This window comes from Sarcophilus harrisii, chromosome 5, assembly GCF_902635505.1.
Source record: "Sarcophilus harrisii chromosome 5, mSarHar1.11, whole genome shotgun sequence".
NCBI classification, from domain to species: Eukaryota; Metazoa; Chordata; class Mammalia; order Dasyuromorphia; family Dasyuridae; genus Sarcophilus; species Sarcophilus harrisii.
In genome coordinates, this window is record NC_045430.1 from 84,476,852 (window position 1) to 84,487,127 (window position 10,276).

General features: G+C 49.8%; 2 protein-coding genes across 4 annotated transcripts; both read right to left on the reverse strand.

The window, feature by feature from the left end:
* Positions 1 to 747: 747 nt before the first annotated feature.
* On the reverse strand, positions 748 to 4,609 carry MYL6 (myosin light chain 6). Of its 2 annotated transcripts, XM_012551462.3 has the most exons (7): positions 4,465 to 4,609; positions 4,063 to 4,090; positions 3,013 to 3,156; positions 2,416 to 2,589; positions 2,217 to 2,294; positions 1,763 to 1,808; positions 748 to 955 (listed from the first exon to the last, which is right to left on the reverse strand). In XM_012551462.3, the coding sequence occupies exons 1-6, from the start codon at positions 4,465 to 4,467 to the stop codon at positions 1,780 to 1,782; spliced, it is 456 nt and encodes a 151-aa protein (XP_012406916.1). In that variant the 5' UTR covers positions 4,468 to 4,609; the 3' UTR covers positions 748 to 955; positions 1,763 to 1,779. The 2 variants fall into 2 exon arrangements, with proteins under 2 accessions (XP_012406916.1, XP_012406915.1); XM_012551461.2 differs by lacking the exon at positions 1,763 to 1,808.
* A 997-nt stretch (positions 4,610 to 5,606) lies between these two features.
* MYL6B (myosin light chain 6B) lies at positions 5,607 to 9,747 on the reverse strand. 2 transcript variants are annotated; one of them, XM_003772153.2, is made up of 7 exons: positions 9,553 to 9,747; positions 8,698 to 8,725; positions 8,296 to 8,439; positions 7,312 to 7,485; positions 6,557 to 6,634; positions 6,338 to 6,375; positions 5,607 to 5,714 (listed from the first exon to the last, which is right to left on the reverse strand). In XM_003772153.2, exons 1-6 carry the CDS (start codon positions 9,727 to 9,729, stop codon positions 6,347 to 6,349), a joined length of 630 nt encoding a protein of 209 aa, XP_003772201.1. In that variant the 5' UTR covers positions 9,730 to 9,747; the 3' UTR covers positions 5,607 to 5,714; positions 6,338 to 6,346. The 2 variants fall into 2 exon arrangements, 1 of the variants encoding a protein (XP_003772201.1); XR_004229979.1 differs by lacking the exons at positions 7,312 to 7,485; positions 8,296 to 8,439; positions 8,698 to 8,725; positions 9,553 to 9,747 and adding an exon at positions 6,814 to 6,877.
* Positions 9,748 to 10,276: the final 529 nt, after the last annotated feature.

Consider the following 10,276-nt stretch of genomic DNA (forward strand, 5'->3'; position numbering starts at 1 on the left):
TTCTGTGGCTCTGCACCTTCTGTTCAGTCTTCTGTACATTTTCCTTTTTTTTTTTTTTTTTTATAAATTAATTTGCTTTTCACTTCCATCTTGTGGGTTCTTGCTGTGTTGTATTACTTGACTACCAGTTGGCAAAGGTGGAATGGGCTAAATACAGAATTCACTTTTCCTTCAAAGTTTTGAAAAAGTTTTCCACTTTTCAGGATCAGGATTTGGGGAAGAGAAACTGGAGTTCCCTGAAGAGATATTAAAAGTGGGGTCTTCCCTACCCAGAGCAGAATATTTTTGGCCAGTAGACAAAGCTGCAGATCAGATTAGCTTTAAGGCAAGTGTAGTCCCCCCTCTCAAATGATCAAGTTTAGTTTTTCTGTGAACCTTATAGGGGATAGAGGCTTTCTGTCCTTCCCATATCAGGAGATATGGAAATTCATTCTTCATTTTGTTGTGACCCAAGGATGGTTGACATAATTGGTCCAGGCACCTATTTGATTGGGAGCTCAGTGATAACTGTTGGAGGACAGGAGTGAGCATTGAAGCCTTATTGTTTTTAGGTGGGAGGTATTGTTTTGTTTCCTTTCTCTACTTGTTTGAAGGCAGTTCGCTGGACCCAATTCTTGTTTCCCTAAACCCTTGGCCCATCTACTATAGCTTTGTTTTGCCCCTTATACTTCTATTCCCTTAAAAGAGAAAAAAAGCATCAATACTTTGCCTTCTTCGGGACCACCTCAGAAGAACCACCACCAGATGGTCAGGAGCAGATAGCAAGTTTATTTGGTGAAAGCAGAGAGCAAATAGGCCAAAGAGGACATATGGTGGGGGTTGGAAGTAAGGATTCTGGTAACCCTGAAAATGTAGTTAGTTGCTTCAGGGGCAAGAGGATTTTCATACTGAGAAAGTTAGGGGGTTCTCTGTGGAAAGGGGAGTTTTCAGCCATTCAGCACCATCCGGACCAGCTCTGTAGAGAAAGAAATAGGGATGAGCCAGGGAGCGGGCAACAAGGGAGGGCCTAGCTGAGGGTGGTAGGACATTTAGGTCCCTGAGGTGGCTGGAGTAGAAATCTCCCCCAGAGTCCAGCCCTGGGGGGAGACTGTACAGGATAAAAGAGCCACTGGTGGGGTCTGACTAGGCCCCATTGCCCCCAGCTTCCCTCCCAATACTTCTTAGTTCCATCCCACCCTGAGCAGCAAGGATACAGCAGAGGTAGAGAAGGCGTCCCACCCCGCCCCCCAACTACCACCTAGAGGCACTGTCAACCCATGGCAGGTGAAGGGGAAGACACAGTGGGTTTATTTTGGAGGAGGGGGGAGATTACCTTGAAGCTTCCCAGCCAAAGGGGAAAAAAGGTGAGGAAGATTTAACTGTAGCAGGAGCTGGCCAGGCAACCCTCCCCCATCGCCAAAACCCTCACCCAGGAATATGGACAAGGGTAAGATAGCACCCTAAAGCAAGACTGTTCCAGGCCTGGTGAGTTGCCAGACACCTGGGTAAGAAAAGCTAGATATCACAGAGTCCAGGGCAAAATTTGAGGGCCATCTAGAGATGGGTAATACCCAGACAGTCTTCCTTTATGCAGGGGGACTACCCTCCCCTTCCCAATCAGACAGGTTCATGCAGAAACATGCCAAGAGAAAGTCAGAGGTGAGAGGCAAAGGCAGGGGACAAATAGCCAAAGAGAAGGGGGAAAAGCGGGGAATGGGCGAGGAAGGAGACACGGGAAGGTCAACTTGGGAGGAAAGGGAGGAGAGGCTGGGAGGAGCCGTACCCGCCCCATGGGGCCCTTCACCCCGACAGGATATGCCTCACAAACGCTGCAGGAAGGAAGAGACATTAATGGTGAAGACAAGACACGGACATGGGGTGGTGGGGTGTCACACAGGGATGTGAGGGCAGACATTCTATTCCTTATTTACCTTCCGCCCCTCATGCTTTTGCCTCTCCTGCTGCCCCTCCTCTGACCTCCCACACCTGAGCTGGGCCCTCCCCTTGCCTGCTTCCAAAGTGCTTTTTGAGCCATCAGCCCACCTGGAAATACACCTGGCCATAGTGGGATGCTAAGGAGTGCTGACAGAAGTTTACTGTGGGAGGAGATTCTCCTGCCATCCTCTGAGGGCAGCAGGGACCTCAGCACTGAGGAGGCCCTTGGAGCTAGGACCCTACCTCAACTTGCTATATTGTTAAAACCTTCCCACAGAAAATGCTTCCCACACCCCTCTCACCTTCATAGTTGATACAACCATTGCTGTCCTCATGCCCTGCCACCAACACTTCCACTTCTTCTTCTGTCATCTTCTCACCTGTAGAGAGGGGAACCGACCTCTCAGGCAATCAACTGACTGGGGAAAAGTAGGGAAGGACCCCCAAAGGCTAAGGGAAGACTAGAGGTCTAGGGGTCTGGCCAGAGGAGGCCTTACTCACCCAGGGTGATGAGGACATGCCGGATCTCAGCCCCCATGACTGTGCCGTTCCCTTCCTTATCAAACACCCGAAGCCCCTCTACATAGTCCTCATATGTGCCCTGGTCCTTATTCTTTGCTACAGTTTGCAGCATTGGCAGAAAATGTTCAAAGTCCAGCACCTTCACATTCATCTCTATACACCAGACAAAAGGGGGGGGAGGGGAGGAAGGTTAAACGTTAGTGCCATCGGGTCAGAACAATTTTCCATATTCCTTGGGCTGAAGAGCTCTGAAAAAGCCAGATCCCTCTGTGCAAAGGGTTTTTTTTTTTTTTTTCCTATCAGACATTTCCCAATATATCTCTATAACAATTCAGAATCCTCTTCTGTAACAGCAACCATAACGTTGAGCTAAGTAACAAATCTGTTGTCTCCTCCCACCTCAAAGAAGGATGTCATTCTGCTCCCTTCCCCTCCAACAAGTGCTAGTTTGGGTATTCCCCCCCCACACACACACACACACTGGGTTCTCCACACAGAGGCTGTTTACACCTTGAGTTGCATTCTTAAGAGAATTCCTAACTGCACCCCCAAGTCATTCTTGGGGCCCGCTCTCACCATCACTCTTGGGATTCCCTAAGACCTTGAGCACCTCAGCATTGGTAGGATTCTGGCCCAGGGCTCGCATCACATCCCCACACTGGCTGTATAAGATCTTTCCATCCCCTGTTCGGTCAAACAGCTGGAAAGCCTCCTTGAATTCTACAGGTGGGGCAAGAGAGAGCACAATGTCAGAAGTGGAGCTGGCTATATCCCAAGTCCTATCCCAGAGCTGTGGACACAATTCACTTTGGCAGGGAGAAACCAAACTCCTGGGTAACTCTACCGTACTGACTCTGGTTTCACTTATGATCAGGTTTCCCAAAGGGCCCAGATAATTCCACGTAAGCTTCCTGATCACTTGCCTGGGTTGGGGGTACTCCATCTCTCTAATACCTCTCTTATTTCTCTTCCTCTCACTCAGCCCCGCCTTAAACTCCTGGGGGAGGAATGCGCCACCGCCCAGTCTGGGTTCCAGTCCTTATAAGGAAGTAGGTGCAGCCCAGGGCTCAGGACATCCCAAAAGGGCCAGGTTTTTCTCCCATTTCCTAAGTAGGCAGTGCTTCCTGTGCAAGGGCAGAGAGCTGCAGCCAGGCTCCGAGCCCCTGCTTCCTCCCACTCAAATTCCCAGCACCCAGACCGATGCCCCACGCTCCGAGTCACAGTTCTCCGAGTCCCCAGTTGTAAGGCAGCAAATAAGGGGGAGCGGACACACAGGGCTGTGTCACAAATAGGGAAGAGAGGACGGAAGTCGGTTAATAGGGAGAGAGGGCAAGAGCAGGCAGCCTAACACTCCCCAAACCATCACAGCACAACCAAGTTATGTAAGTCTACACACACCAACCCCCGAAAACAAACTCACCCAATATCTGGGACTCACAGCTAGAGAAGAGGAGGAGGAGAGTGAAAGGAAAGAGAGTAAGAAAAAAAAATGGAGGAAACGGGAGGAGAAAGGAAACAGACACCTCTGGGAGGGTGTGCGGGAATGGATGCTGGAGGGAGGTCCCAGCAGACTGGGGCTCCAGGGCATGCCCCCGCCCCCTTCAGGCAGGGTCGGAGGCCACTCACCTGCAGTCTGATCTTCCGTGAAGTCACACTGTGGTCCAACAAAGAGGAGGGGGAGGAGAAGTCAGCATCCAGGCCTCCACACCCAGAGGCTCCCCCTCGTCTCCCTCCCACAATTTCCAACTCCTCTGGGCCTGTTTCCTCAGCTACCAAACGACGCCATGGGACCGGCTGGTCCCCAAGGCATCGTCCAAGTCCAAACTGGGTCCCTTCTCCTCGCCCTCCCAGTCCTGGGCCCCCAAATGTAACAAACATACAGCACCCCAGGGTTAGGTTACGCTGACCCTTCGGGTAGCCTCCAACTCTCCCCGGCCCCCCGCAGCCGCCCCCTGAGGCTCCCTCTCCGTCCGCCCCCACGCCCCTAGCCGGGCCTCCTAGCCTTCCTGCCCTTCTCCAGGGCCCCACCATCTTGGCCGTGCAGCCCAGTGCTCCTGCCGCCGCTGCCGCCGCTGCTGCTGCGCTATGTAATGGCTTCGTCTCTCCCCAGCTCCAATCTGCCCTTAGCGCGTCCCATGACGTCACCCTCTACGGATCTAGCCAATCGGAGGCCGAGCCCGAAGTTTATGCAGATGAGCTTGCTGGGGTGTTCATTAGGCGGGTTCGAGCCGAGCATTTCGGGACTTGTCGGGGCCGGGAGGGAGGAGGAGAAAGTGGCACGGGAGCTACTCCTATTCTGGGAGTGTCACCAGAAACCCCGCAGCTATGTGTGCTCTTTCCCCTCCCGTTGGGCCGCGGTGCCCGCCCGGGCTGGAGGAGCCAACGGAAAATGCCCCGAACTTGGACTCGCCCTCTGGGATCAGACTCCGAATCCCGGGCTCTGGGGCGGGAGCCTGGATTCAAACGTAGGGCCTCTGACTCACTCCAGACCTTCGACTCCCCCGCCCCCACGCCCCAGGCCACCTCTGAACCCCTTCTGAGTAATCCGCGTGGCTGTAAAGCCAAGTCACCGGCTTCGCTGGGCCTGTTTGCTCCTGATCCGTAAAAGGAAGGCGCTGGATAAATGAGAGCACCCCTGCTCTCCGGTCCCTCCTTGGAGCATAGATTATTTCTCCATTCCCTAAGGTCTGGGTCTTCCCAGCTCTGTGACTCATGCAAGTTAGACACTAGGCAGAACTGCCCGGTTTCTTTCTATTATCCCCGGGGCGCGGAGTGAGGCCCGAGAATGCGCAGAATTGGAGGGTCCGAGAATGAGAGCTGCGAGCCATCCGGTCTTCCCCTCCCCACCCGTTTTACCGAGGAAACTGATTACACGACTAAACTACATCAAGATTAAATGACGTTCCTAAAGGCACACAGCAAATGGCCCTTGGAACTAGGGGCTCCGACTCTTAAATAAGCTCGCTCAAGGACCAATCGCTGGAGGAGGTGGGGGAGAAGGACTGGGGACAGGGAAAGCGTGAAGGTGATAGATACCTCACACAGAGAAACAGACCATCCTCCCCCCCTCAAATAACAGACCAGAAACTGGAAGTCCATTTCTTTATTGTGGAAAATAAAGTGAGAGTAGGGGGACACACGGGCGTCTGTCCCCTCCTACACCATCCTTCTTCATTCTCAAAGCAACAAACATTGACTCAGTGCCTACTTTTTATAAGGCACAGGACTTCCATCTCTCCAGGATGCAGGAAAACCGTCTGGGGGGAGAGAAGTAGGATCTATGGAGACAAAAGTGTTCCGGTCGTTTGGGAGCTGGGGCACTGACTGCTTTCCCCGCCTCCTGTCACCACCATTTCCCCCCTCTCAGGAGCAAAAAGAGGCAGACTCAGTTATCCCAGAGAAGGGAAAACGGGGGGCAGCTGGGTGGCCCAGTGGATCGAGCACCTGCCCTGAAAGTCAGGAGGGACGATGAGTTTAAATCGAGTCTCAGACGCGAAACATTTCCTAGCAGTGTGACCCTGGGCAAGTCACTTAACCCCAATTGCCTCAGGGGAAAAAATGAGAAGGGGAAACTGATAGAAATAGCTTCTATTTACATTCTCTGTGGTTTTAAAACATTTTCCTATATCGAATTGATCCTCACAACAGCCCTGTGAGACTGAGAAAATCAATATTATCAAACACATCTTAATGAATTAAGCATAGATGAAAACACAGGATTTTGGAAATGCAATGATGTGACCACTAGTAGAGGTGACAACTTGAACCTAAGGACTTGAGTCCATATTCACTGATATTTCCAGGGCACCTTATTGCTTCTAAAGCTCCCAAAGGGGACAAAGAAAAAAGGAGGAATGAAGCTGAGGAGACAGGGGTAGGATGGGATAGGGAATTACTCTACCTTAGGGCCTCAGCTTGACATAATGTGTTTCAGGAAGGCTGTGGAGGGAAGGAAGGAAGGGTGGTCAGAAGCAAGCATCCCTGCTCTCCTGTCCCTCCTTGGAGCATAGATTATTTCTCATTCCCCAAGCCCACCTCCCAGAGAGTGACTCCTCTGGAGCACACACACACACCCTCCCAAATTCTTTCTTGATTTCTGCTTTTCTCCCCATCCTCTCACCCTCATAGTTGATGGAGCCATTGTTGTCTTCATGGCCAGCCAGGAGGGTCTCCACTTCTTCCTCAGTCATCTTCTCCCCTATAGCAGAAGGAGAAAAATTTGAAATGTATTCCCTCCCACCCAATTTCAGCCATTTAGGGACAATACTTCTTCATCTTGCCCCCCAAACTGAGCCTTCTCTTTCCCTTCCTTTCCCTCTTCCCCTTAGTCCCATGTTCCCCATTATATATTATTAATGCTATGCTATCGTATATCACTTTTCTTCAAAATGACGCAGTCCTACTGCAGAATGCCCAGGAAGCCCGAGTTTCATTGTCTCCTGGACAAAGAATGAAAACGACTTGCCCCCAGTCCACACGATCTTGGCGGAAGGCCTGGATACCAGCCCTTCTGATTCACTCCCTTCCCACTTGGCACTTGAGGTTGTCAGAATGTTAAGAAATCTCATAGGTTGTGCTCTCTAGAGTTTGGGATCTTCCTCATCTCGGCTACGTCCCTTACTATTCTTGCTTCTTCAAATATGTCCCTTCCAGTAAATATCATTTCCTTGCTTAGACTGGACTAAAATGCCCACTTGCATTGCCATGTCTACCCTGCCTTCCACAACAATCCCCCTTCCCACCCAGGCCCTCTACAATGGCCACGAAGCCTACTTCCTGCCCCTGAGCTGAACCTCGTTCCATCCCATCAATCTGGGATCTTTCCCCTAATTTCAAGCGAACTTTTCCTTCTCCTCTTTTACCTCCCAATCTTACCTAGGGTGGTAAGGACATGTCGGAGTTCAGCCCCCATGACTGTTCCATTCCCTTCCTTATCAAACACTCGAAGTCCCTCCAAATAGTCTTCATATGTGCCTTGGTCCCGGCTTTTAGCTACAGCCTGGAGCATGGGCAGGAAGGTCTCAAAGTCCACACGCTTGGAGTTCAGTTCTGAGGGAATGGCAGTGGGGGGGAGAGAAGAGGGTCCTAAGTAATCTTTTCCTGGGACTCCTTAACCCAACCTTTATTACCTGGGATCTCTAGCCAGGAGTCAGTCCTATTAGAACTGATCCCTTCAACACAACTATATCATTTTAGTTATGCTGTTTGTTTGTTTGTTTTTTTTTAACAAATAGAACTTTAAGTGCATATAGATTTTGTTTTCATGACACAAATTATAAATGTTTTATATACAGTACATAAACATGTCATTGAACTATATTTGGAGGAGTCACTGATATTTTCATTTTTTAGTAAGACATATCTTATTTTTTTAGAAGGTCTTTTCTGACTTCTACCTAATTGAACATCAATGGCAAACCACTCCAGTATCTTTGCTAAGAAAACCCTAAATAGACTTGTGAAGAGTAGAATAATGATTGAATAACTACAACAAAGTTATATTCATCAATTCATGTACCACTACTGTTCTTTTGAGTCAACAATTATGAAACTTAGCCAGTTCTGTCCCTTTCTAGTTTGTCTGTTTTTCATTAATCCCTTACATTTTATTATGATAGAATTACAGAAGCTCAGAGTTGGACAGTATCACAGAAAACTTCTAGTTCAACTCCTATCTGAATTGAATTAACCCTATAGAATCCCTCGATCCTATATAAAGAACCATTCTCACCTTCAAAAGTACTATTAGGGAAAACACAACAGTTGACTCAACTCTCTGTTGGAGTCCTTAACATCACCTGTTGAGTTTTTGTCCCTCTACCATCATTCCTGTGACCCCTCACTGTTCTGAAGTCTTACCATCATTCTTTGGGTGACCCAAGATCTTGAGCACCTCAGCATTGGTAGGGTTCTGGCCTAAGGCACGCATCACATCTCCACACTGATTGTATAAGATTTTTCCATCTCCTACCCGGTCAAATAGTTGGAAGGCTTCTTTGAAGTCTGGGAATGGGGAAGAAATTAGGGTTAGCCAAAGGGGGTTCTCTCCTTCCATGGTTGGAAGCAGGAATCAGAATAATGGATTAAGGTAGAACAGAGCAGGAGGAAGAAATTCTGAGGACAGAACTAATGTGGAAGGCTGGTTAAAAAGAGAGAGAGAGACAAACAGACAGACAGACAGACATAAGGAGACAGAAAGATAAGACAGTGACAACAGATTTAGGAGAGGAGGGTGGGGGTGGGTGGTTATGGTCTCCTCACCCTCCAGTTGGTCCTTGTTAAACTCGATCTGTGAAGGAAAAGACAATGTGAGGATGGCTGGGGTGCCATGAAACCCCCAGGCTGAGCCAACCCTCTCTCCCCGACCCCTTATAATTGACAATCTTTATGGAGTGGCTCAAAGGGATCCAGCTGGGAATTAAGAGCCCCTAAGTCCCATTCTCAGTTCCAGGCTTTAGAATACCAGCAAGGGGCTATGTGGGAGGGAGACCTTCCTGGGAAACCATGCTAATCCAGCACCACCTGTTCCCCTCCCCTGGCTCTTCCAACCCTGCATCCCTCACATAACCCACAGTTGAACAAAAGCTAAATTTACCCCCACATCCCCAGCTGTGATTGTCTAACAAGTCCCACTCCCCACCCTCCCTTCTCAGACAAATGGTCTCCTTCCTTCTCTTTTAGCCCCTTTCTCAGTCCCTGAGGAGTAGGAGTATAGAATGGATCCTGATAGAGTCCCAAGAAGCCGAGCATCTCTGTTCCCAGATTCTAGTGTTCCCCACATCTCTGTACTTTATTCAAGGTGTAAAGGGGTGCCATCATGTGCCATATTGAAGAGACAAGAGGGGAAAAATGAACATGGGAACAGCAAAATCTGAGTGCTTGGATTCATATTTCTGATAACCCCATTCTACAGATTTAGTGTCTGGCTTCCGAGTTTGTTATGGGGGAGCTAAGAAAACCCTCATACCCATTTTAGTCCAACCCCATTCTCCTTATTCCATCTATAAGCCCCCCATTTATCATCTTTCCAAATCCACACGGTCTTAAATATTCCTCCCCCATCTCCCATTTCTGCTCCCTTCCCTTCATCTTGACCTCTATGCCAAGGAGACTCACCACCACTTTGGAGAGGTCAATGGGGGGCTCCTGGGGTTTAGGGGGAGCTGCTGAGGCAGGGGCAGCAGCTGGTTCGACCTTGGGCTTTCCCGGAGGGGCCACCGCTGGCTTGGCAGCAGGTTTGGGGGCAGAAGGTCCCAATGGCTTCTTCACAGGGGCGTCTTTTTTGGGAGGCATGGTGGATGATGGATGATGGGCACAAGGACAGTGCCCGCAGCGGGCACTGAGTTTAAATAGCCAGGGAGTCTGGGATATCAAGGGGGCGGGGGCAGGGATCAGGCTGGGGGGGGGGGATGTGAGGTGGAGGAGAAAGACAAAGATAGACAAAGAAGCCTGCCTGCCCTCTATCTCCCCTGCCTCCCCTGTTCTGGGACTCCTGCCCCAAGGGTTCCATCTTTCTGCCCACATTTCCCAAGGCATTTTGCCAAACTACTGCTCCCTCTGGAAATAAGGAAGGAGAGGATTGGAGAACTAGTGCCTGGATTGAAAGGCTCACCCTTGGGTGAGCAGGAATCATCCCAACACAGAGGATCATGGCATCACAAATGTATAAAGTCACCAATATAGGAAAAGCTAGGACACAGGAGAACTCATTTCAACCTCTGTACTCCCTCTCCTCTGGGACAAATATTTTCTCCCCCTGCAATTTTTATCTCTTGCCAAGTAGGACTGGGATGCAACTGAGAGGAAGGAAGAATTCAAAGTTGAGGGTGAGGTTATGACT

Coding starts and splice junctions, on each gene's coding strand:
- MYL6 (XM_012551461.2), bottom strand. Junction 3,157..4,062: donor CACGGAAGATCAGACTGCAG/GTGAGTGGCCTC, acceptor CCCCACCTGTAG/AATTCAAGGAGGCTTTCCAG. Junction 2,295..2,415: donor GCATGTCCTCATCACCCTGG/GTGAGTAAGGCC, acceptor CCCTCTCTACAG/GTGAGAAGATGACAGAAGAA.
- MYL6B (XM_003772153.2), bottom strand. CDS start 9,729: ATGCCTCCCAAAAAAGACGCCCCTGTGAAGAAGCCATTGGGACCTTCT. Junction 7,486..8,295: donor GGGTCACCCAAAGAATGATG/GTAAGACTTCAG, acceptor CCATTCCCTCAG/AACTGAACTCCAAGCGTGTG. Junction 6,376..6,556: donor TGGCTCCATCAACTATGAGG/GTGAGAGGATGG, acceptor TTCCCTCCACAG/CCTTCCTGAAACACATTATG.